Source organism: Mauremys reevesii, linkage group 19 (genome assembly GCF_016161935.1).
Source record: "Mauremys reevesii isolate NIE-2019 linkage group 19, ASM1616193v1, whole genome shotgun sequence".
Classification (NCBI taxonomy): domain Eukaryota; kingdom Metazoa; phylum Chordata; order Testudines; family Geoemydidae; genus Mauremys; species Mauremys reevesii.
The window spans coordinates 3882371-3909033 of NC_052641.1; the positions used below are offsets into that span (position 1 = coordinate 3882371).

At 47.2% G+C, this 26663-nt stretch overlaps 1 protein-coding gene across 1 annotated transcript; it reads right to left on the bottom strand.

The window, feature by feature from the left end:
* Positions 1-1144: 1144 nt before the first annotated feature.
* EDF1 (endothelial differentiation related factor 1) lies at positions 1145-22099 on the bottom strand. Its single transcript, XM_039506971.1, has 5 exons — positions 21933-22099; positions 9629-9680; positions 3941-4101; positions 3220-3313; positions 1145-1464 (listed from the first exon to the last, which is right to left on the bottom strand). The coding sequence occupies exons 1-5, from the start codon at positions 22008-22010 to the stop codon at positions 1403-1405; spliced, it is 447 nt and encodes a 148-aa protein (XP_039362905.1). The 5' UTR covers positions 22011-22099; the 3' UTR covers positions 1145-1402.
* Between the last annotated feature and the right edge of the window lie 4564 nt (positions 22100-26663).

A 26663-nucleotide genomic window follows, 5' to 3' on the forward strand; every position in this document is an offset into this window, starting at 1 on the left:
CTGAGGAACATGAAGGGGAGTTCCAAGCCCTCAGTTTTTCACACGGCTAAACAAACAGCTTTTGAAGATTAGGTGGCACAAGCCCTAGTTTCCTATTGTACAGGAATTATTCTTGTTCAGCCTGTTTTCCCACTATCCACAGCTGTATTTGTGGACACTGAAGTACAGCATCATTTTAGCTAATAGGAAGCCTGCAGTCTGAACCACAGAATATAGTCTAGAGCTGCTAGCCAACTGGTTCTGCCTCTGTACACGTACAAGCATATGTTGTGCAAGTCTAGCTTCTTCAGAAGCATCATTCTGAAAACTTGGTTGAAGGGAAGTGTTACATTTCCGCAGAGAAATGTGCAGATTTCATCAGTAAGTGTCTCTCCTGCAATACTATATAGAGGTCATAAGATGCGGTGCTGACCTTACTCAGGCCATGACACTAAGTTACACTGAGCTGTCATCTCTAGCACGAACCCTGGAAAGCTCAGAATATTTGCACCCATTTTGGTTAAAGGAAGTTTGTCCAGTTCCATTGGGAACTACTGGCTTGGTACAAAAGAGAACGGTGCTGGGTAGTACTTATGTTTGACTAGCTGGAAGTTTCCTGGTTTAGTCTGTCACTTTCTTTGCGATGACCTTGCTCTTTGAACCCACCTCCACTGCACTAGAGCCAAAGTCAACACCATAACTTGTTTCAGATGGTTCAAGGCTGCTGTCCCAGGCCAGACAGAAGAACATGTCACTTCACTGCTTCTGGCAACATCTGACGCCTCCTGTGCTCGCTCTGACTTTAGAGCTTCATGATGTCCTCAGTGCTCTATGCATGTTCCATTACGTGTAGTCCCACACGCTAAACAGGCGCTGCGGAGGTGAGCCATCTCCAACAGACAGACCCACGAAATGATCACACCAGCCAACTGAAGGGTAACAAACTTTATTATACATCTCTTTAAAACAGGCTGGACGGAACAAACAAACGTCATTCCAATATAGTGCCCCAAACCAACCCCTTTTCAATATGGGCTCTAACCAACCCCCACCTCTCCCAAATACTTACAACCCACTCTCCCTTAAAATTGCTCCAATTAAATTATCCTACTTCAGATCACCTCAACTGTCTGATCAATAGCTAGTTCTGAACACCAAGACACACTTTTCTGGCAAAATTAGATGCAGTATTTATTGGGTTTAGTTTCTTAATCTCCGGAAAGGAGAAAGGAAAAAACAAAAATCAGGAAAATCACTTAAGTTTGCCTTTTTACAACAGGTAGAAATTCTGCAGGTCCCCATCCCCCCCAAGCAAGTCTGAAACCTCCTTGTTCTGCTTGGCAATATGAAGAGAGATTCTGGTGGTTAAAGAGCACCAGCCAGATGAGATCAGTCTGAACAAACTGATTTCGAGGCTTTGTTTTCATTTCCCTTTTGGGCCAGCCTCAAGTGGTTTTCCAATATCCCTTCCACGTAGCTTAAGGCCTGGAATGACACACAAAGGAGACAACTTTCAGCAGTTTGACTTGAGTCCTCCCTACATACTTGTCACCCTGAATCCTCAAACAGCCCAACAAATGAACTAAGGTGGTTGGAGTGAGGGAAGGGAGAAGTCACCCACTGCAAGACAGGACAAGTACACTAGAGAGAGATTTATTTAAGAAAAAAAAAATCAGGCTTTATACATAACTGAAAAGAAATTGTAACAGGTAATTGGAAAAATTGATCCTTGCTCAGGTAATTTATAGGACATTAGCAGTCACTGCCTGAAGAATACCACGGCGTTGGGGGGGGGAGGGGGAGAGAAGGGGAGGAATCACTAGTCCGAGAAACATCACTCTATTGACTAAGCATCATTGCAAAAGCCATTTGAGATGGTCTTAGCAGCAGACATCCTAGTCCATTACAAATATCTGGAAATTAAGGCTTTGTATAACTAGAAAGCTGGGCACTCCTCCCACCCCCAATGGCACAATGTATTCACATAACCCTTGTCTACTTGCCAAACACATGACTTTGGATTTACATAAGCCTTCAGGTGTCTGATAGTACTATTTTTGGATGGCACAGAACAAGTCCAAGACACTGAAACAATGTGAGTTTTCAATGCCTGCAGAGGGCTGAAAGCTTCCGAGTTCCCGCTTCTGAATCAGCAGAAACAATCTTAATGTTAGGATGCAACGTGACACCCCATAGGTCAGTGGTCTCCAACCTTTTTACGCCCAAGATCACTTTTTGAATTTAAGGGCAACCCAGGATCCACCCTGCCCCTTCCCCAAGGCCCCGCCCCCTCCATCCCCCCCTCTGTCTGCCTCTCACTCTCCCCCACCCTCACTCACTCACTTTCATTAGGCTGGAGTAGGGGTTCGGGAGGGGGCTCAGGCTCTGGGCTGGGGTCGAAGTGTTTGCAGTACGGGAGGGGGCTCTGGGCTGAGCCTGAGGCAGGAGGTTGGGATGCAGGAGGGGCTGCGGGGTGCAAGCTCTGGGGGGGGTCAGGGCTAGGGTAGTGTTGGGGTGCAGGATTGGGTACAGCGTGGTGGCTCTGGGAGGGAGGTCAGGGCTGGGGTTTGGGGTGCAGGAGGGGGTTCAGGGTTGGAGTGTGGCCTCCCACCAAACAGCATTTACCTCCAGCAGCTCCCGGTTGGTGGTGTAGCAGGGTTACTGCTAAGGCAGGGTCCCTGCCTACCCTGCCCCCCCGCCGCCCCCAGAAGGTGCCACCGTGCCCCTGGGGAGGGGCGGGGGGCACATGGCTCTGCGTGCTGCCCCTCTCTGCAAGCACTGCCCCCACAGCTCCCATTGGCCACAGTTCCCCATTCCAATGGGCACTGCGGGGGCAGTGCTTGCAGGCAGGAGCAGCACATGTGTGAGACCCCTGCCCTCCTACCCCGGGGTTGCACTGGCCACTTCCGGGAGCAGCGTGGGGCCGGGGAAGGCAGGGAGCCTGCCTTAGCAGCAGCCCTGCTACAACACTAGAGATTGCGATCAACCAAGAGATCCTCTAGGATCGACCTGTCGATCACGATTGATCGCTTGGTGACCACTACCATAGGTGAACCCATGAAACAGCACTGACATCAACTCCCCAAGTATCCTACCGGCGGAGCAACACATGCTGCTGCCCTAGAGAATGCTGGGTGCAATGGAAAGGAGTTAAGTGTAGATGTTCATCATCGACAGCAGCAGCATCCCTCTCCCCCCCACTGAAGCGGTTTTAGATGCTACTATGCATCCGACACTCACCGATGGCTCTTTCGATCTTGCCCAGAACCTGGTTGTTGGGGATTGCTCTTCCGCATTCGTAGTCAGCAATAACTTGTGGTTTTTCATTGATTTTCTAAAAAGAAGATGTGCTTTAAACACATCAGTTTAACAAACAGTGAACATTCAGAAACACAAACCCAAGACATCCCATATTACATGAGTGGCTGCATCTTCCCAGAAGTACACCAGGCTTGCAAGAGTGAATTCTGCCTATCATCATTGGTTTCTTCTGTCTGGGTGCTACCATGCTGATAACAGTTGTATTGTAAAAAGGTCTGCCTCTCTCTCAAGAAATTGGAGTGTGTCCACAAGCTACAGCAATCCAGCAGCATGGCAGATACTTCTGTTTGAAAGCTCAGATACAGATAGGTTTTTCAACATCTTACGCTAGAAATTACTATGCCAGGGCTAAGTCAGTTAGAGAGGAAGCCATTTTAACTCCAGCCCACAACATAGCTCGTGGTTTTTAAAGAGTGTTCACAGGTTCCAGACAGAGGTCCCTGGTCCACCACCTGAGCTGCTAGTTAACTAGTACACTGCAACGTTTTGTGGTGTTATATTAACCCGTGATGATACCAGCTCACCATCTACCGGTCAGGAGGCTAACTTGACACCACTGACACCCCAGCTCCCTCCCATACACAGAGCCTGGCTGAGGAAAAGCACGAGTAGAGACCAAACGATACTGATAGGCACTCACCGTGGCCAAATCCTTTTGTGTCAGGCCCTTGCTCTGTCGGCCCTGCTGGATTACTTTGCCCACCTCAAGGGGGACTCTGTCATGGTGCAGCTCCTCCGTCTCCCGATCCAGCTTAGCTGTGTTCTTAGTGATCGAATGCTGCTTGTTTTGGCCTGCGGCCCCTAGCATTTAAACAAAATCAAGAAGAGGCAGGTGTCAAAACCGTACTAGGATAAACAAGCACTTTGATGAAAGTCAGTCAACTTCCCCAAGCTTTGTAGAGTTTTCTGCATTCATCACTCCACCCATTCACGTCACCATTAACTTTAGCCAGGTCCCTGTGCACTCCACTGATGCAGAAGTTACCCTAGAATCACTCTTCAGAAACTAAGCTTTTAATTAAAAAAAACAAAAACAAAAAAAAAAAAACAAAAACCAGCATTGATGATTGCAAAGAAAACCTTCCAAACAAAACTCAAGGGTAACTGAGGCAACGTTGCCTACAGACTGCCTGAAATAATACCTGAGACAGGTGTTAACTACTTTATTCATCTTAATTGGCTTGACTCTGAAACCTAATGACAACAATCTAAACTATGCTGCTGGCCATTTTACCAGAAGCCCTGTTAATGTTTCATCCTGCAACCCCCCTACCCCAGCTGCCAAGCACTCCAAGATCCCCTACCACTCCCACCACAATTTGTTTGATGGAACTGTACATCGCAGTCTGTGCCATGTTGAAAACTGAAAATTTTGGGCCAGAATAAAATGTAATGCACTACCAAAACACAAAGACTACTGGATTATTGGTTCTCATATTATAGTTTAATATATTACGTTGACTTTGAACTGCTACAGAACTTTAAGTCTACCACATAATTTAAGTCTAGTTCACTGGGGAGTATGAAGGGCCTTGTTTTTGTCTTAAAGCTGTTACTCAATAAAATGTATATGGACCAAGAAAAGTTAAAGTACAATCATTTGAAGGAAGGTAGCTAAGTACCCAAATATTCTCACAATTCATATTATTTTAGTGCACATGTATAAAATAATCACACTGCATAATCAAGCAACAAAGCTAATTCCATCCAAACCTCAACCTATACACCTGAAAACTCTATGCCCACACTAGATTACAGATATGTCCAATTTTGACTTTCTGTAGAACTAATTTTCATTTGTGGTCAAGGATTTCAGGAATCTCTAGTGTTGTCAGATGAATGGTTAAGGCTGTTTTTCAAACATGCAGAATTACCTTCCTCTTGTGCACGCATTTGCCAACCAAATGGCGTATGGGAAAAAAATTCTCTGCAGTAACTCAGAGCCCTCCCCATCTAAGTGTCTCATTTCCAGATGTAGGGGTGTTTTACTACTGGCAGTCATCGATGGACCATATGCCATTGTAGGCAATCCCATCACACCATCCCCTCTATAAACTTATCAAGCTCAGTTTTGAGGCCAGTTATGTTTTTTGCCCCCACTGCTCCCCTTAGAAGGCAATTCCAGAACTTCACACCCCCGAGGGTTAGAAACCTTCATCTAATTTGAAGGCTAACCTTGTTCATGGCCAGTTTATATCCATGTGATCTTGTGTTTCCACTAGTGCTTAACTTAAATAAGTCTTCCCCCTCCCTGGTATTTATCCCTCTGATGTATTTATACCTTTTGGTTAGGCTAAAAAAGCCAAGCTCTTTGAATCTCCTCTCATAAGGTAGATTTTTCTATTCCTCAGGTCATCCTAATAGCCCTTCTGTGCACCTGTTCCAGTTTGAATTCATCTTTCTTAAACATGGGAGACCAGAAAAGCACACAATATTCCAGGTCAGGGTTCAGCAGTGCCTTGTATAATGGTACTAATACTTCCCTGTCTCTAATGGAAATACCTCGCCCAATGCATCTTAGGACGGCATTAACCTTTTTGACACCTTTTGACATTTGCAGCTCATAGTCATCCTGTGATCAGCCAATAGACCCAGGTCTTTCTCCTCCTCTGTCACTTCCAACTGATAAGTCCCCAGCTGATAGGGACTAACAACAAGAATTTTTGCTAAGTGCATAACCTTGCACTATTAAATTTCACCCTATTTCTATTACTCCAGTTTACAAGGTCATCCAGATCTTCACGCTATAGTCTGTCCTCCTCCATACTGGCAATACCTCCCAACTTTTTGTCCTCCGCAAATGTTATTAGCATAGTCCCACTTGTTGTGTCAAGATATAAAAGACTGAAAGGTTTTGTTGTTTTATTTTATTTTTTTTAAAAAGAGATCAGTGTCAACTCCCATCTCCCCTGGTTTTACTGCGGGACCCACTGAAGGTCTCAGATGATGTACTGTTAGTTCTCGCTGAATAATCCAAGGGGTGTGGGTGTTGACTCTTTAAATAAAGACATTCCTTCTCCAAAACGTTAACCATTCAAGATAATTCAGCATTAGCAACAACATAAAATCCACAAAGTTTTAAACAGTCTGAATAAAAATCCCTTCCCCTCCAAGTTTTCACTCTTTTGGCTGTTGGCAGTTCATTAGATTTCGTTATCAGACTCTCTCAAGCTGTAAGAGGCCTTAATTTCTAACAACACACACAGAAAAACTTTGAAAAGCAAGAAGAGCACAGTATTTTTGCCTCCATACCTGATTATTAGTGATAGACAAAACTCTTAACTTTAAGGCTTTTGGTTATGTTTCCTTGTTTATTTAGAAGGGCCAATGTGGAACCTTGGAGTCTGGTGCAGAGTTGGGGGGGCTACAGTCACCCCAAAACTTGCTTTAGCCCCCCCCCTTGTAGCCACCCCTCCCAAAACAACAGTCAAATGGGGTGAAGCCGAGCCTGGGCTAGAGCTGTCTGCTTCCCAGCACAGCCCCCCCACCCCCCCAACAGGGGGCAGGCGGCTGGGTGCAGTTCGTCCCTAGGGCGGCTGCCTGTGCAGTCGCAGCCCCACCAGCCAATAGCAGCGCAGGCGTGGGACGAGCGGGACATGTGGGGGAACGAGCTGGCATCTGGGCTCAGCGAGTGGGATGGCAGGAGCCTCTCTGGGTAGGGAGCTGGCAGGCAACATGGGGAATGAGGGGACGGGAGGGGAGTGATTGGAGTTGTCTTGCCTTGACTGAACTCACTCCAAACTTAAAGGTCCTTGTCCAGCACAGGGCCTGTCACTTTTCCCACTGATGGGGAGGAGTATTATATATTCATCACGCATATTTTATTTTAAATCTGCATTGCCATATAAAATTTCATTCTCAGTAGTGATACTGAAGTTTTAACAGATATTTCACAGTGATTATTCATGATTCTTTTGCTTAATACATGTGTGTGGGTGTGTTTTGTTAAATGAAAGTCTTGAATCATAAAACTAAGATAAAGAGCTCACGTATGAACGGTTTTCTTTCAAACTGATACGAATACTAAATAAGCCACAAAAGGCTTGAAAGTATCAAAGATGGTTTTATATATGCCTACAACAATTTTATTTGACAAAAGCAAAGTTAATACTCTTTGTAAACTCAAAACAAATTCAAAACAAAACAGTTGTCTGAAAGTGTTTTAATGCTATATTTACATCTATTTGACATTTTATCTATGTACTTTCTCAAAGTCTCAGATGTCATTTATTACATCTTTCTTGGAGGTTATTTTTAGGTTATACAGGGGTTTGATTTCATTTAACAATATAAGCAATACGCCCTGGGTATATTACTAACGCACAGCATTGTATGTGTTTGTTGAACAGGGGCACTTGCATTGTGAAAAATGTTGCTCTGGAATCCGGACTTTGACTATACTTTGGCCAAGAAATTTGGACCTGGACAAAAAATAATTGACTACCCCGAACCCCCCTTCTATTTCCACTTAAATTTATATTTGCTTACATATAGCTAACTTTATTAGAAGAGGGTACTTTAGTGAGCTACAGAGGTGTTTTATCCTTTTCCTGATTACCTTATTACAATCAACATCAAGAAAGGAAATGCACAAATTTAAAAATCAACAGTCTTAACTTCTCCCCTTTCTTTTCTTAAACTTTCCCTATTAGCCTTAACTACTGAAGCACATATATTATGTATTGTCAGAGCGTGACCTGAGACCTCTGCAAAACAAAGACTGAAGGACTGTTGTGAGTTAAGAGGTCTTAAATATTCATTATTTTCTTTAGGGTTTTTAAGGGGAAAAGCCACAAAGTATAGACAGAATAGTACCATTACACTGTATTATGTAAATACGTTTACACTTCTTAAAGAAGTGTGTCTTATGTAAATGTTTAAGAACTTTGAATACTCAGGTTGTCAACATAATAGACTTCAAGAGTTCCAACATCTGTAACGATTTAATTCATAATTAAAAAACGAGTGCAATAGCTATTTTTATATATCTCACTTGTATTTTGAAAGAGTGAATTTATGGAAATATGCATTATTTTAGTTCCACTGCATAACAGTGTTTGCTATGGTTAAAGACTCTGTTAACGGTTCTATTTTATATACATCAGCCACAAGGATCTTATCTTTTAAATATTTGCTCCAGGCTGCATTTTTGGATTAAAGAATTTTAGCCCAAATTATATTTTTGGTAGTTTCCCAAAAAAGGCTTCATCTGTTTTTATAGTTTTGTAAATGCAAAATACATAAATGAAGTAATTGATGTAAAAAGCAAGTCTATTTTTTAAAAAGATACAGAGCCCAATTCTCAGTTACACCAAGTCCTTTTTACATAATTCAATAAGCATAAAAGGGCCTTGATTTAGGAGCAAATGATGTTTATACCCACTGTAAGGGCCCGCTTTACAGAGTCAGAGCAGCGTAAAAGCACAGGTGCCAACTCTGTGGGTGCTCCAGGGTTGGAGCATCCATGGGGGGGGGGAGGGAATAGTCCAACTGATCAGCAACTCCCCCTCCCTCCCAGTGCCTCCCACTCACCACCAATCAGCTGTTTGGCGGCCAGTGGGATTAAGGTGAATCACTCAGGATGCAAACACCCACCTCTAGAGAGGTATCACCCCCTGGGGAGGTTGGCATATAAATGGCTCACACTGGGTTTTCCAAAGACCAGACAATGAAAAGGTTTTTCGCATAAAAAAAAAAGCTGAGATTAAACTGACACGGAGGTCTTCTTTCTAATTCAAGAAATGGCCATGACCTTCTGTGTAAGAGTGGACGGGAGGGAACCCTTGCAGAAGGGTTGGAAAGACTTTGGCTTATTAGAGCCGCCTAGGATGAATGGTGACCTTTGGTAAGCTTTTACCATGCATATGGGAACTTCTATTTGTTTAACATGTTCCCTCTGTAATCATAGAATCATAGAATCTCAGGGTTGGAAGGGACCTCAGGAGGTATCTAGTCCAACCCCCGGCTCAAAGCAGGACCAAACCCAACTAAATCATCATAATGCTTTCACCCTACTATTAAATGCAATTTGCTTTGTAACTAGTACACACTGTTGTATCCCCTGGAGAAAGGCTAAACAGTGCTGGGGAAATCACAGAAGTGCAGAGGTACTGCAAAAAGCCTAAATCCCCAGTCTGGGGGAAGAGAGATAGCCCTTGCCTCTCTCAGGCAGGGATGCTTGGGAGCCTGAAATCTGAAGTGGGTACTCTTGCGAAGACTGGGGTATGTGTGTCCAGTTAACTCTAAAACAGTGACAGGGGTTACCATGAAGTTAAAGGAAAACATGAAACTGTCCTTCCTTACCCACCCCCCCAACAGAAATACCTACATTTCTTGGAGGTCTCTACATCTTCTCCTCTTCTCTGCGCTGCTAAGATTGCCTAGAAATAAGAAATTTAACTTTATCAAGATTAGTTCCATTAACATAAAAGACACAGACCTCTATTTAAACACTTTAACAAAGACTGGATTAATCATCCACAAACAGCCAAGCTGCTAGCAAAAAAATCCTCCCTGAGCAAGTATCCAGGCAACCAGCAACAATTCTGCTACCAAAGGAGAGGGAAGGAAGTAGCCTGCTTTGCCAGTTGGAGAGGAGATTTATTAGTTCTGAGAAGTACATTGGAAGAACTCTCCATATTAACAGAGACATTTTGGATGTCCTGGAGAAAAAAAAATTATGTTATGTGGATTTTAATCTTCCTTCACCCAGTTTGAGAAAGAAATATTACATTACTCTATAGTCCCTATTACTGAGAAAGCAATGTAAAATGGGCTAGGATAGAACATACGTGATCTCTCTCCTGCCAGCCATCTCCACCCTCTGGCAAACAGAGGCTAGGGACACCATTCCTTACCCATCCTGGCTAATACCCATTAGTGGACTTAACCTCCATGAATTTATCCAGTTCTCTTTTAAATGCTGTTGTCTAGAGGTGTGTCTAGACTGCAGTTTAAGCCCAAGGTTCAAACTCATGCTCAAGCATAATCCACCATCTACATATAAACTGTGCGAACCCAGGGCAGGGGTGCCATTTCAGATTGGGGGGGGGGGAGAAGACAGCAACTTTACCCACGACTCGAGTGGCTACTTAGGCACCTGATAACTAAGTTTTTTTGCAGATAACTTGGGCCTGGTCTACACTACAAAGTTTGACCTAACATGGCTAATGTTGACCTATTTAATAATGTGTGTCTACACTACTGAGTCCCCTTCCATCAACCTAAGGGACCTGTAAAGTTCACTTCTGTACTCCACCTCCATGAGAGGCATAGTGCTTGATTTGACATCCAAGGGTCGACATGGGGATAGTGTAGACACTGTGTTATGTAATTTGAATGAATTAGCCTCCAGGAGGTGTCCCACACTGCTCCACTTTGACCACTCTGGAGAGCACTTTCAACTCCACTGCACATCAGCCAGGTACACAGGAAACAGTCGCCTCCCTGTTAAAGCCCTGGAAACTCTTGAATTTTCATTTCCTGTTTGATCAGCATGGAGAGCTCGTCAGCACAGCTGACCATGGATGCTCAAGGCCACAAATGTGCTCCAGCATGGAGCACACAGGAGGTGCTGGATTTTATTGCTGTGTGGGGAGACGAGTCTGTGCAGGCAGAGCTCCGATCCAGCAGAAGAAATGCTGACATCTTTGCCAAAATCATGCAGGGCATGTGGGAAAAGTGCTACACCAGGGACACGCAGCAGTGCCACATGAAAATAAAGGCACTTCAGCAAGCGTACCAGAAGACAAGGGAGGTGAATAGTCGCTCTGGTTCTGAGCCGCAGACATGCCACTTATACAAGGAGCTGCATGTGATTCTTGGTGGCGACTCCACCACTACTCCAAAATGCTCTGTGGATACCTCCCAGGAGCCCCAGGTAACCTCGGGCAACAATGATGACACTGTTGACGAGGAAGAGGAGGAGAATGCGAGGAAGGCAAGTGGAGGATCCACTCTCCCCAAACAGCCAAGAACTGTTTTTAAACTCTGGAGCTCATTCCCTCACAGGAGAAGGCTCTTTATTCATTCAGCACTGTGGTGAGTGGGGGTGGAGTTTACAGGGGAGAAAAATACAATGAAGGGGACAGTTTGGTAAGGAACAACACACGTAAGTGTCACATTATTGTGGGCCACATTGCTGAAACTAGTTTGCAAAGCCTCATGGAGACACACAGCTCCTCCAAGTGCTCTTCTTATTGTCCTGGAGTCTGGCTGCTCAAAATTGGCTGCCAGGTGATCTGCCTTGACCCTCCACCCTGCCGGAAACTTTTCTCCCTTTGTTTTAGATATTATGGAACACGCAGCAGGCAGTAACAACAATGGGGATATTGCTTTCCACTGAGGTCTAACTTAGTAAGCAAACAACGCCAGCAGCCTTTTAAACATCCAAAGGCTCATTCCACCACCATTCTGCACTTGCTCAGCCTATGGTTGAGCTGGTCCTTAACTGTTGTCTAGGCTGCCTGTGTACGGCTTCATGAGCCATGGGAGCATGGGGTAGGCTGGGTCTCCCAGGATCACGACTGTCATTTCAACATCACCAATGGTTATTTTTGCAGTCTGGAAAAAAGTCCCTGCTTGCATCTTCCTGAACAGACTAGAGTTCCTAAAGATGCGCACATCATGCACCTTTCCCCGACCATCCCACATTGATGTCGGTGAAACGGCCCCTGTGATCTACCAGCGCTTGCAATACCATTGAGAAGTTCAGTTTATGTACTCTTTGGCAAGGTGGTCTGGTGCCAAGATAGGGATATGCATTCCGTCTATAGACCCACCGCAGTTAGGGAACCGCATAGTGGCAAAATCATCCACTATGCCCTGCACGTTGCTCAGAGTCACTACCCTTCGTAGCAGAAGGGTATTGATTGCCCTGGAAACTTAGATCATAGCAGACCCCACAGTAGATACACCCACTCCGAACTGATTCCCCACTGACCGGTAGCAGTCTGGCATTGGAAGCTTCCAGAGAGCTATCGCCACTCGCTTCTCAACTGTCATAGCAGCTCTCATTTTACTATTGCTGTGCTTTAGGGCTGGGGAAAGCTCCTCAAACAGTTCCATGAAAGTGGCCTTACACATTCGAAAGTTCTGCAGCCACTGCTCGCCATCCCATAGCTGCATAACTATGTGGTTCCACCAGTCAGTGCTTGTTTCTTGGGCCCAGAAGTGGCATTCCACCGTGTCAAGGTGATTCGCGACTGTCACCAGCATCTGCAAATTGCTCCAGTCCATGGCTTCCAGCAGGGCTGCTTGTGTGGCATCACATCGTTCCGTGCGGCAGCTCCTGCTGAGTATATACTGCAGGATAAGACATGAGGTGTTTGTAATGCTCACAACAACAGTGTACAGCTGATCGGAGTCCATGCTTGCTGTGCTATGGCATCTGCGTGGGTAACCCAGGCTTAGAAAAAAAGGCACGAAAAAAGGCTTGGTTTCTTTGCCGTTGATTTCAGGGAGGGAGGCTAACGCCATGTTATAACCACTTGTGCAAATGTTTTGGTCCCATGAAGCACTGTAAGCCCAACCCAAAATTCCACTCTGCTCCATGCACTGTGGGATAGCTACCCACAGTGCAGCACTCCGTGCGTTGATGCAAGCCCTGCTAGTGAGGATGCACTCTGCCAACACAATGAGCATAGTGGGGACACACAAGATCGACTTGCTTAAATTGGAGGATGTCAATTTACATAAAATCAACTTAACTTTGTAGTGTAGACACACCCTTAGAAATTAGCTGATAGATACAGTACTCCTAATTAAGATAAAGAAAAAATATACAAACCCCAATTAAAGCCATATTTTAAGTTTATATGTAAATTTAGAACAATCAGGAGACAATACCACAAGAATATTCCCAATCCCAAGCCTTGAGGTACCAATTCTGGAGCCTTACAAGATATCAGGAACACCTCTGATACTTTATACACTATCTTTAGTAGAGATAAATAAAAATAAATAAAATATGCTTCCTTTCTCTAACAGACACTCTGTGTTACTGCCACTATCTACTCGATTTTAATCAATTGTTTTCACACCACTAAAAATGTATTTAATTTTAACATACGATTATGTTTTTCTCTTATTAAGAATGGGGAAATTTTCTAATTATTTTGTCATTTGTACAGGATTGTGATCAGTAAATACTTGAGTCACTAACATTTAACTCCATTACTATTAGTATCAGACTTGGAACCGCATTTATTGTCTCATGAATTTTAAGTTATTTTACAGATATAACTGAAAATATTATTTGAAAATAAATAACTTTCATCTGCAGTGTCTTAAATTATGTGTTTAGCTAATTTTTTTTTTCTAAACTGGCATTGCTAAAGTGAGTACAAGCTAAATTTACATTCTAGCAGGATATTTGATTGTATCACTTTAAATAATGATTGATAAAGCTCAACATGGTAAGTAATAATAATAATTACTCCAGCCAGGACAGATTAAGCATTTTAGAACTCACTACAGAAAGAATTAAATTTAAGCATAAGAAAGAAAAACTATGAAACGGACAGACCTGTCAAAAAACTAAAGTAACAGCACTGTAGCTCTTAATGAACTTTGAAAGAAAAAAAATACAGAATATATGTGCATTTTGATGGGAAGTACCAAGAAGTAACATCACCACCACTAGTGTGTGAGGGAGAAGGGAAGTGTTGGGGGGGAATGTGTGAGGGAGATTAAGTGTGTGCCTGAGTGTGTCAGCACACCAGCTGCTGCTATACTGAAAAAGTGCTTGAAGCACCAATTCCTGACCCAGAGGCAGCAGCACAGGCAGGCCCTGTCCTCTCACCCCAGCTTAGTGAGACCAGGTACACAGGGGAACAGCTTGGCCAGCGGCAGCCCCAGTAGAAGACAGCGGAGGAGAGGAGAGGAGGGGCAGCATCTTCCCTCCTGCTGCAAACTGCACCCAAATGTGGTATGAAGCTTGGGGGGAGGGCAGGTGCCCCTAACCCAGGGCTCTGACCCAGAGTCTCAGGACCCCCTGGGGGTGAAGGGTCTGAATCTGAGTCAAGCTGGGACCCAGGGTCAATCCCTATTGCTTTGAAGTGTAGATGCAGTCCCACTAGACTTGTGTTTGAGGAAAACGTTCCAAAATGTGTTCCAAAAGACAAAATGCCCAAACATTTGAAAAAAATCTCAAAGGACATGAAGGACAGAGGCTATAACAGGGACCCGCAGCAGTGCCGCGTGAAGCTTAAAGAGCTGAAGCAAGCCTACCAAAAAAACCAGAGAGGCAAACGGCCGCTCCGGGTCAGAGCCCCAGACATGCCACTTCTATGATGAGCTGCGTGCCATTCTAGGTGGTGCAGCCACCACTACCCCACCCCTGTGCTTTGACTCCGTCAATGGAGTAGCATGCAACAGCAATGCAGGTTTTGGGGACAAGGAAGATGAGGAGGAGGCTGAAGATAGGTCACTGCAAGGAAACGGAGAAACCATTTCACCTGACAGCCAGGAACTGTTTCTCACCCTGGACCTGGAGTCAGTACGCCCCAAACCCACCCAAGGCTGCCTCCTGGACCCACTTGGACAAGGGACCTCTGGTGAGTGTACCTTTGTAAATATTACACATGGTTTAAAAGCAAGCGTGTTTAATGATTAATTTGCCCTGGCATTCGCGGCCAGTACAGCTACTGGAAAAGTCTTAACGTGTCTGGGGATGGAGCAGAAATCCTCCAGGGACATCTCCATAAAGCTCTCCTGGATGTATTCCCAAAGCCTTTGCAAAAGGTTTCTGGGGAGGGCAGCCTTATTCCATCCTCCATGGTAGGACACTTTACCACGCCAGGCCAGTAGCACGTAATCTGGAATCACTGCATAACAAAGCATGGCAGCGTATGGTCCCAGTGTTTGCTGGCATTCAAACAGCATCCGTTCTTTATCTCTCTGTGTTATCCTCAGGAAAGTGATATCATTCCTGGTCACCTGGTTGAAATAGGGTGATTTTATTAAGGGGACATTCAGAGGTGCCCGTTCCTGCTGGGCTGTTCGCCTGTGGCTGAACAGAAATGTTCCCCGCTATTAGCCACACAGTGGGTGAAGGGGTGAAGCAATCATCCCAGAGAATTGTGTGGGGGGGGGGGGGGGGGGGATTTAGTTGGGTTTGTGCTGCACGTTAACCCAAAACCGCAGCCCCTCCTCCTTTTAAATGTCCAACCCATTTTAAATGGCCAACCCAACGGCTGCTTGGTATGGGAAATGAGGGCACTGCTGTTTGAAACCATTCCCACAGGTTATGAAGGTTAAAGAAGCCAAAAGACTATCTTACCATGGCTGCCTGCAAGCCAAATTCTGTTGCCCAGCCCTGCATGAAAGATCTCTCACACCAAACCGGCATACCCTCAATAAGAGGCAAAATGCGACCTTGTTCCGAAAGCACATGTGCTATGTAATGTTAACAGCAAGGTTTATGGTGAAAGAGTCTCCCCATTGTTTTCTAAAATATGTCTTCTTAAACTACCATTCTCCCTTTTTCTTCCTCCATCAGCTGCATATGTTTCAACACTCACACTATCTTCTCCTTCCCAGAGGCTAGCGAAGATTAGAAGGTGAAAAAAAGTGCACTCATGATGAAGTGTTCTCTGAGCTCATGCAGTCCTCCCACACTGAAAGAGCCCAGCAGAATGCATGGCGGCACACAATGTCAGAGTTCAGGAAAGCACAATATGAACACGAGGACAGGTGGCAGGCTGAAGATGATAGGTGGCATCAGCTTGGTGACAAAAGGCAAGAGGCAATGCTGAGGCTACTGGAGGAACAAACTGATATGCTCCGGCATATGGTTGAGGTTCAGGAGAGGCAGCTTGAGCACAGACTACCGCTACAGCCCCTGTGTAACCAACCGTCCTCCTCCCCAAGTTCCATTGCCTCCTCACTCAGACGCCCAAGAACGCGGTGGCGGGGACTCTGGGCACCCAACCACTCCACCCCAGAGGACTGCCCAAGCAACAGAAAGCTGGCTTTCAATAAGTTTTAAAGTGCAGTGTGACCCGGTGCTTCCCTCCTCCCCCACCCCACCCGGTGCTTCCCTCCTCTCCCACCTCACCTGGGCTACGTTGACAGTTATCCCCCATTTGTGTGACGAATTAATAAAGAATGCATGAATGCGAAGCAACAATGACTTTATTGCCTCTGCAAGCAGTGATCAAAGGGGGGAAGGGAAGGTGGTTAGCTTACAGGGAAGTACAGTGAATGAAGGGTAGGGAGGGGGGTCATCAAGAAGAAAAACAGAACTTTCACACCATAGCCTGGCCAGTCATGAAACTGGTTTTCAAAGCTTCTCTGATGCGCACCGTGCCCTCTTGTTCTCTGCTAAGTGCCCTGGTGCCTGACTGCGCGTAATCAGCACCCCGGCGATTTGCCTCAACCTCCCACCCCGCCATAAACGTCTCCACCTTACTCTCACAACCAGCGGTAATAACAATGGGAATATTGGTTTGGCTGAGGTCTATCCGAGTCAGTGAACTGCACCAGCGTGCTTTTAAACGTCCAAATGTACTTTCTACCACCATTCTGCACTTGCTCAGCCTATAGTTGAACAGCTCCTGACTACTGTCCAGGTTGCCTGTGTACGACCTCATGAGCCATGGCATTAAGGGGTAGGCTGAGTCCCCAAGGACAACTATAGGCATTTCAACATCCCCAACGGTTATTTTCTGGTTTGGGAAGAAAGTCCCTTGCTGCAGCTTTTGAAACAGACCAGAGTTCCTGAAGATGGGAGCATCATGTACCTTTCCCAGCCATCCCACGCTGATGTCAGTGAAACGTCCCTTGTGATCCACCAGTGCTTGCAGCACCACTGAAAAGTACCCCTTTCGGTTTATGTACTCGCTGGCTTGGTGCTCCAGTGCCAAGATAGGGATATGGGTTCCATCTATCGCACCACCACAGTTAGGGAATCCCATTGCAGCAAAGCCATCCACTATGACCTGCACATTTCCCAGAGTCACTACCCCTGATAGCAGCAGCTTTTTGATTGCATTGGCTACTTGGATCATAGCAGCCCCCACAGTAGATCTGCCCACTCCAAATTGATGCCTGATTCACCGGTAGCTGTCTGGCACTGCAAGCTTCCACATGGCTATCGCTACTCGCTTGTGAACTGCGAGGGCTGCTCTCATCTTGGTATTCTTGCACTTCAGGGCAGGGGAAAGCAAGTCACAAAGTTCCATGAAAGTGCGCTTACACATGCAAAAGTTTCGCAGCCACTGGGAATCGTCCCAGACATGCAACACTATGCAGTCCCACCAGTCTGTGCTTGTTTCCCGGGCCCAGAATCAGCGTTCCACGGCATGAACCTGCTCCATTAAGACCATGATGTCCACATTGCCAGGGCCCGTACATTGAGAGAAGTCTGTGTCCATGTCCTCATCACTCTCGTCACCACGCTGCTGTCGCCTCCTCGCTGGGTTTTGCTTTTCCAGGTTCTGGTTCTGCATATACTGCAGGATAATGCGCATGGTGTTTACAGTGTTCATAACTGCGGCAGTGATCTGAGCGGTCTCCATGCTTGCCGTGCTATGGCGTCTGTGCTGAAAAAAGGCGCAAAACGATTGTCTGCTGTTACTCTGACGGAGGGAGGGGCAACTGACAACATGGCTTACAGGGTTCTCACACAGAATGGCCCCCTCAAGGATTGAACTTACAACCCTAGGTTTAGCGGGCCAATGCTCAAACCATTGAGCTATCCCTCCCCCCACTATTCATGGAGGGAGGGAGGGAGCAAATGAATACAAAACAAATCTGGTCTCTTTATTGTTTTGATCCACTCCATCTCTCTTATACATCTTAGTCTGGCAGCAGATGATGCAGTACGACTGCTGGCCATCATCATCTCCCATTTATGTCCAGGCGGCCCCGACCGACCTCACCGAGGTCAGCTAAAAGAGCACCCAGGAGACAATGACGAGGGCTATCAGTCATAATACACCATCTTCTGCCAAAAGGCAATGAGCTGCTGCTGTGCAGCAATGCAGTACCACATCTGGCAGCACCCAGGAGACATACGGTGAGCTGAGTGGGCTCCATGCTTGCCGTGGTATGTCGTCTGCATGGGTAATCCAAGAAAAAAGGCGAGAAACGATTTATTGCCATTGCTTTCACTGGGGGGGGGGGGGGGGAAAGCTGACAACATTTACCCAGAACCACCCATGACAATGTTTTTGCACCATCAGGCATTGGGAGCTCAATCCAGAATTCCAATGGGCAGCGGAGACTGCAGGATAGCTACCCACCGTGCAACGCTCTGGAAGTCGATGCTAGCCTCGGTACTGTAGACGCACTCCGCCGAGTTAATGGTCTTAAGTGGGGACACAACTGACTGTATAAAATCGATTTCTCAGAAATCGACTTCTATCAATTCAACCTAATTTCGTAGTGTAGACATACCCTTAGTCTTTAAGGTGCCACTGGACTCCTCATTGTTTTTGTGGAGACAGACTAACACAGCTACCCCTCTGATACTTAGACTATAGATGGTTATTTTTGAAGTAGCCAACAAACAAAATGCAGCACTAACCATTAGTATTAACCCAAACTCAAACTAAGTACAAGTTAGATAAGATAAGTACTTATCCCCACAGATACCAAAACTACATGCTCCGGTTTCACCCTGGAACTTTAGAGTTACCTAGGAACAAACAGATGATAGGTAAAGGTCACAGAACTTGGTATTCAGTTGCTGTGCCACAAGGGGCAAAAGCATCAAGGTGACAGATGATTATGAAACAGCTAAGAGACGATTATCATACAGGTTTCTGTATGACTGTACACAGATGGGCTGTTATCAGTTAGAAATTCTGTGTTCCTTTTTACTGCCACTCCACAGTAGTTGCACGAAATAGCTACATGGCTTTGTTTTCAGGCAATGAACCCACATGTGAAATAAGTAATATGCACCTGGGCAGTTTGCAGCTTCTTCTTCCCAAAGCTGTAGTCCAGTCACAAAAATCCTTAAAAGTGAAATAGACAATAGGTGAACTGCAGCATCAGATGTGTGTCAAAGGCTCCTTCCATTGAGGTTGGGGCAGGGCATACACTCCAAGTAGTTTATACTTGTTGAAGCTCCTCCCAATTATGTTGCATCAGCCAGCTTCTTTGATGCACAGTAGTTTTGAAATATTCTTTTTAATATACAGTAAGTGAACTGTTAAAGTTAGAGACCTTTGAAAGCCACTGAATGTCCGAACGCACACAAGAACAAGCCAATGCACCACTGGAGGAGCTTAAGAGAGATTAATTTTTTAGAATCTGTGCCAAATGCCCCTCTCAGCCTGGTTAGCAGGGTCATATATTAAAAGATGAACTACATTATCTACAATTTTGTATTTCCAGCTGTATTCCTTCTTATTCCTACTAGAAGTAGCAATCCAAGGCGCAACATTCTATTGCCAAGTCAGTGCTTTTCCTGGATAAGAGTGAAGCCTCAAAATGTCAATTCTGTCTTTTCAGCAAAAAAAGATGGAAAGCACCAAGCTGTCACAAGAGAACAGCAGCAATTTGTCACTGTACAATAATCTAGGTAGATTAATCTTACTGCACAGACATCAAGTTATTAGAAAAAAGCCTACCCCACATGTGTTAGCAATGGAACAAACCAAGCTAGACAAAAATCCCTTTTCTATTTTACACTCTTTCCAACTGTGCTGCATCAGAGCATTGACATGATTCTGCATTCAGTACTGTTTAATAGGGCGGGGGTTCTCAACCTTTTTCTTTCTGAGCCCCCCCCCATGCTATAAAAACTCCATGGCCCACCTGTGCTACAATAAACTGGTTTTCTGCATATAAAAGCCAGGGCCTGCGTTAGGGGGTAGCAAGCAGGGCAATTGCCCAGGGCCATACACCACAGGGGGCCTCCTAAAGCAAAGTTGCTCAGGCTTCAGCCCCAGGTGGCTGGGCTCGGGGGCCCAGACTTTAACCCCAAGCGATGGGGCTTTAGCTTTCTGCCCTGGGCCCCAGTGAGTCTGATGCTGGCCCTGCTTGGTAGCCCCCCTGAAACCTGCTCACAGCACCCCAGAGGGCCCCAGACTCCTGGTTAAGAACCACTATATTAGAGTATAAGCAGTAAAGAGTCCTGTGGCACCTTATAGACTAACAGATGTATTGGAGCATGAGCTTTTGTGGGTGAATCCCCACTTCGTCGCATGCATCCAATGACGTGGGTATTCACCCACGAAAGCTCATGCTCCAATATGTCTGTTAGTCTATAAGGTGCCACAGGACTCTTAGTCTGGATCTGTAAAAGCAGCAAACACGGCTACCCCTCTGATACTTGTATTAGAGTATGCCATTCAGTACAGTTATGCCCTAAACAAAAGGCCCCTGCTAGCAGGAAATATCCAGCCTGCTTCCAAAATGGGTTTTGGGTGGTGAGCAATGCAAGTACTCCAAAGAAGATTATTTTGGTGCACAAAAGGGATCCGCACTTCCACTCATCTTCACAAGCCCAGTTAGAGTGTACCAGTGCAAGTCCCACCATCCTAAGGCCAACATGAGGTCCCCCACGGCCAGCAGGGCCAGTGCAGCCACTAGGCAAACTAGGCAGTTGCCATGGGCGCCAAGTGGTTGGGGGGCACCAAAAAGCAGTGCCCTGGCTCAGCAGGGAGGAGCCACCTTCCGGAGGCACCAGAGCATCCTGCTTGCAGTGGCAGTGAGCCCAGCCATGGAGAAGCCGGCGCGGCGCAGGGGGGCAGCAGCCCTGCAAAGGCAGCGGCGCTGCTAGCGGGGAGCAGCTGCGCCCCCACCCCTCCTGCAGCCCGGCACCCCCCTGGGCTCCTGCAGGCTGCAGCGGATGCATGCGGGCAGCAGCCCTCATGTGCCCCCCCGGCTCCCCGCTCACCACACTCGGGCTCCCAGGCATGTGAGCCACTGCCAGGGCACAGGGCCCTGAACCTGCTCTGGGAGCGGCAGTGGCGGCAGCTCACACTCCCGGGAGAGCCCGAGCGCGGTGAGGGGGGAGCTGGGGGGCACACTGGGACCACCCCCCACATGAATCCGCTGCAGGAGCCGCTGGGGGGGGGGGGAGAGACCAGGCCACAGCCTGGGCAGGGGGCACAGCTGGTCCCCACTAGCAGCACCGCCACCTTTGCAAGGCGGCTGCTGCCCCCCCCCCGGGCACCGTGCCGGCTCCTCCATGGCTGGGGCAAAGCCCGTGAGTGGACTTGGGGCGGGACGGGGGGATCCGGGCCTGGGAGCAGCCCCTGGGCACGGCTGGCCCCGGGGTCTATCAAGGCTCGTTGGGATCTGCCCCGCCACCAGCCGATGTGCCGGGGGGCTGGGAGGCCAGGGGGGAGTCCCGCCTAGGGCACGGAAGCTCCGCGCCCCGGCCCGGCGGCCGGTAACCATCCCTGCCCGCGGGGAGACGCTGCGGCGCCCGGCACCAGCCAGCGACCCACGCCCCGTTCAGAGCCCGCATGGCGGGGGCGGGGGCAGCCCAGCCGGGCTCAGGGGAGCGGGGCCGAGGCAGCCGGAGCTACGCCGGCCCCGCCCGCCTGAGGTCCCCGCCCGGCGCGGGGCTCCCGCTCGGCCCGAGCCTGACGGCCCCCAGCCGGGGGGGAGGGGCGCGCGGGGCTGAGGGCCGCGCCTGACGGGACCCGCCCGGGCTCCGGGGCCCCCCTGACCTGCTTGGACTTGGCCTGGGCCGCGCTCGGCCCCTTCTTGCGCAGCACCGTGACCGTGTCCCAGTCGCTCTCCGCCATGGCACCGACCTACTCCGCCCGTAGCGCAGCCTTCTCCTGCGCGCCCCGCCCCGCCGCTCATAGGCCGCCCAGCCTGTCACTCCTCGAGTTGGTTTGGAATGATTGGATGAGACAGGAGTCCCGAATCCCGGAACGGCTGTGCCTACGCTCTGCGCTCTGATTGGTTTCTGTCCACGCCACTCATCAAACACGTTACCTTACTGGGTCAGAATGACGCCTTCAGGAGGGTGGGACTTTGGGGCGCCTTGACTCAACGGACTTCGGCATAAACACGCGTCAGTGCCCGCTGTAGCGCCTCACGTGCGCGTGGCTGGGCTGGGCCGAGCTGAGCGGAGCAGGGCGGGGCGGGGCGGGGCTGGGCGGGGCCAGGGGCAGCCGGAACGTGGGGCTTCCCGCTGGCAGCGGCTTGGGTCGCGCTTGGGCTTTGCTGGCGCAGCTGTTTGGTCAGGGGGATTTTTCCTTCAGTAGCTGCACCAGCCTAAAGCTCCTTTACACCAGTGCAAAGTACCAGCGTAAAGCACTGTTGTGCCGGTGCAAAGCACTAGTGCGTCGGTGTACATTTTTAAAAAGGGCTCCAGAGGTGATCCTGCAGTTACAGGCCTGTAAGCCTGACTTCAGTCCTGAGCAAACTGGTTGAAACTGTAATAAAGAACAATATTGTCAGACATATAGATGAACATACTTTGTTCAGGAAGAGTCAGCATGGTTTTAGTAAAGGGAAATCATGCCTCACCAATCTACTAGAATTCTTTGAGGGCAGTCTAGAAACATGTGGACCAAGGAGATCCAGTGGATATAGTTGTTGGTGTTGTTGGTGTCACTAGGCCTAAGTAAACCAAAGTGGTAACCAAAGGTCTTCCATGCTGTGAACTTTAACCAGCCTAAGATGCTAACAGACAGCAAGCAAAATGTGTAACGGTCAGCTGTCTCAGCTTGCAGCTGCAGGACAGTTTGAAACAGCAAAAAGCGGCAGGGAGGAGGGGGAAAGGGGGGAGGAAAATCTGCATGCGTTTGTGCTGTGAATGTAAATATGCGAATGGGAACTTTTCTAACACGCTGAAATGTAATGTTCAAAGTAACTGCTGTTGGGAAGGGAGGGGTGAGGGGGAAAACCAAACAAAAGGCTTACACAAACAAGGGGGGTATAAATGCTGGGACCCCGCCTGTGCGCGGGTGTGCAGGATTTGAGAATGCTATGTCTCCCTGGCACCTTATTTGGGCTCAAATAAACGTGGTTTGCTTCTCCACCCTGGTGTGTTAATTAGTGCGACGCACACCGGGCAACGAACCCTGCTGTTGCTCCACCTCGGGCCCTTTGAGCCGGCAACAGTGTCACTAGGCATAACCCTAGGTAACTGGGGGGGGTGGAAGACCACGAGTGTCGATGAAGCCCTCCTGCTCTAGGCCTAAGTGAACCAAAGCTCCTCCATGTTGAACTTTAACGGACCTAAAATGCCAGCAGCTGAAAAACAAAATGTGTAACAGCCAGCTATCAGTTGCAACACAGCTCAAACCGGTCTAAAGCCGTAGTAATAAGGGGGGCCTACATGACTCTAGCTAAGGACAAGATAACTTGTAAAAGGAAAAATCACTAACAAGCTACAATGGCAGCAGCCAAGATTGCCTAACGTAATTGCTACAGGGGAAAGAAGGGAGGGAGGGAGTGGGGGGGAAGGGGGAAACTAAGATAAAAGGGAAAAACTGCTTGTACTGGCGCGCTTGATTTGAGACATGTTGGTCTCCTAGCGCCTTTTCGGAGATCTCGAATAAACTATATCTGCTTCTCCACCCTGGTGTGTTCATTGGCGCGACGCACACTAGGCAACAAACCCCGCTGTTGCCCCCTCAGGCCCTCTGTGCTGGCAACATAGTGTACTTAGATATTCAGAAAGTCTTTGACAAGGTCCCTCACCAAAGGCTCTTGCACAAAGTAAGCTGTCATAGGATAAGAGGGAAGGTGCTCTCATGGCTTGGTAACTGGTTAAAAGATAGGAAACAAAGGGTAGGTATAAATGGTGGGTTTTCAGAATGGAGAGAGGTAAACAGTGGTGTCCCCCAGGGGTCTGTTCTGGGACCAGTCCTATTTAACATATTCATAAATCATCTGGGAAAAGGGACAAACAGTGAGGTGGCAAAATTTGCAAATTATACAAAATTACTAAAGATAGTTAAGACCAGGGTCGGCTCCAGGCACCAGCCCATCAAGCAGGTGCTTGGGGCGGCCACGGGGAAGGGGCGGCACATCCGGCTCTTCGGCAGCAATTCAGCGGCGGGTCCCTCACTCCCTCTCGGAGTGAAAGACCTGCCGCCTAAGACTGAAGCAGCAGCGATAGAGCTCTCGCAGATCATGATCACGGTTTGTTTTTTGTTTGGTTGGGTTTTTTTCTGCTTGGGGCGGCAAAAAACCCTGGAGCCGGACCTGGTTAAGACCCAGGCAGACTGAGGATCGTTCAAAACTAGGTGACTGGGCAACAAAATTGCAGATGAAATTTAATGTTGATAAATGCAAAGTAATGCACATTGGAAAGCATAATCCCAACTATACATATAAAATGATGGGGTCTAAATTAGCTGTTACCACTCAAGAAATAGATCTTGGAGTCATTGTGGATAGTTCTCTGAAAACATCCACTCAATGTGCAGCAGCAGTCAAAAAAGCGAACAGAATGCTGGGAATAATTTAAAAAGGGATAGAGAATAGGAAAATATCGTGTTGCCTCTATATAAATCCATGGTACGCCCACATCTTGAATACTGTATGCAGATGTGGTCACCCCATCTCAAAAAATATATATTGGACTTGGAAAAGGTTCAGAAAAGGGCAACAAAAATTACAAGGGGTATGGAATGGCTTCTGTATGAAGAGAGATTAATAAGACTGGGACTTTACAGCTTGGAAAAGAGACAGCAAAGGGAGGGATATGATTGAGGTCTATAAAATCATGACTCATGTAGAGAAAGTAGATAAGGAAGTGTTGTTTACTACTTCTCATAACACAAGAACTAGGGGTCACCAAATGAAATTAATAGGCAGCAGATTTAAAACAAATAAAAGGAAGTATTTTTTCACACAACACACAGTCAACCTGTGGAACTCCTTGCCAGAGGATGTTGTGAAAGCCAAGACCATAAAAGAGTTCAAAAAAGAACTAGGTAAATTAATGGAGGATAGGTCCATCAATGGCTATTAGCCAGGATGGGCAGGAATGGTGTCCCTAGCATCTGTTTGCCAGAAGCTGGGAATGAGCGACAAGGGATGGATCATGTGATGATTCCCTGTTCTGTTCATTCCCTCTGGGGCACCTGGCACTGGCCACTGTCAAAAGACAGGATACTGGGCTAGATGGACCTTTGGTCTGACTCAGTAGGGCCATTCTTATGTTATGTTCTTATGTTCTTAAAGTACAGTTGTACCAGTACAAAGCACCATTGTACCAGTGTTAAGCTCCATTGTACCAGTGTAATTGAGGCTACACTGGGCAGCGGGTGTCACACCACTGGACCCATATGGTGTAGTTAAAAGTCTGGTTTTCTAGTGTAGAGCATCCAAAAGCAGCAGATCCTCAGCTGGTGTAAACTGTCTTAGTGCCCTTGACTTCAATGGCACTCTGACACTTTACACCAGCTGGGAATCAGCCCTACGATGTATTGAAGTAGAGTAAATAAGTCTCAGGAACTGAGTTAATCAGTGTTGTTAAAACAGCATATATCTCCCCATGCTATGGTAACGCCTGTCGGGACCAAACCTGGTATTGTTAGCCTGAAACAGATTTTAAGGTGTTTTCCTTCTGAGGCTGCTCAGAAGATGGGCTAATTGGCAGGCCCTTCCCCCTCCCATATCTGTCCCTGGGGTAGTTAAGAATGAAATCAACAGGGTAAGGTGCAAATACAACAAGATTTATTAGATCAATTTGGTCTTAAACAGAACACTTGTTGCAAAGCTAAATAACATAAGCACAAGTGATGACAAAAGCACAGGTAAAACAAATGGCTCAGTTGTTAACAGTATGGAAATTGACTTGAAGTCCGGAGCCCACAGACCTGATACACTGGGATAACCAAAAGACAAGAAAAGGAAACTACAGTACCATCTCTCTCCTTGTCCTAGGCATGAACCCCAACTGTCCAAGGGATGGACCCCGACTGTCCCACGGAACAAACCCCAACCATGCGACGAGAATGGTTCTGGAATCCTGGACAGAATCAAGGAAGACTGGAAACGCTGGAACACAGGAACATTAAAACACACTGGAACCTGAGAGTCTCTGGATTAAGTTTAGAAGTGTGAGCAATAAGGGTGATGTCGTGGTGGGAGTCTGCTATAGACCACCAGACCAGGGGGATGAGGTGGACAAGGCTTTCTTCAGGCAATTACTAGATCACAGGCCCTGGTTCTCATGTGGGACTTCAATCACCCTGATATCTGCTGGGAGAGCAATACAGCGGTGCACAGACAATCCAGGAAGTTTTTGGAAAATGTAGGGGACAATTTCTTGGTGCAAGTGCTGGAGGAACCAACTGGGGCAGAGCTCTTTTTGATCATCTGCTCACAAACAGGGAAGAATTAGTGGCGGAAGCAGAAGTGGATGGGAACCTGGGAGGCAGTGACCATGAGATGGTCGAGTTCAGGATCGTGACACAAAGAAGAAAGGA

Excerpts from the sequence above, each read along its gene's own strand:
- EDF1 (XM_039506971.1), bottom strand. The coding sequence starts at position 22,010 with ATGGCGGAGAGCGACTGGGACACGGTCACGGTGCTGCGCAAGAAGGGG. Across the intron at positions 9,681-21,932 it reads CCCAGGCCAAGTCCAAGCAG|GCAATCTTAGCAGCGCAGAG; the intron begins GTCAGGGGGGCC and ends TCTTATTTCTAG. Across the intron at positions 1,465-3,219 it reads CAAGATCGAAAGAGCCATCG|GCCTTAAGCTACGTGGAAGG; the intron begins GTGAGTGTCGGA and ends GTGTCATTCCAG.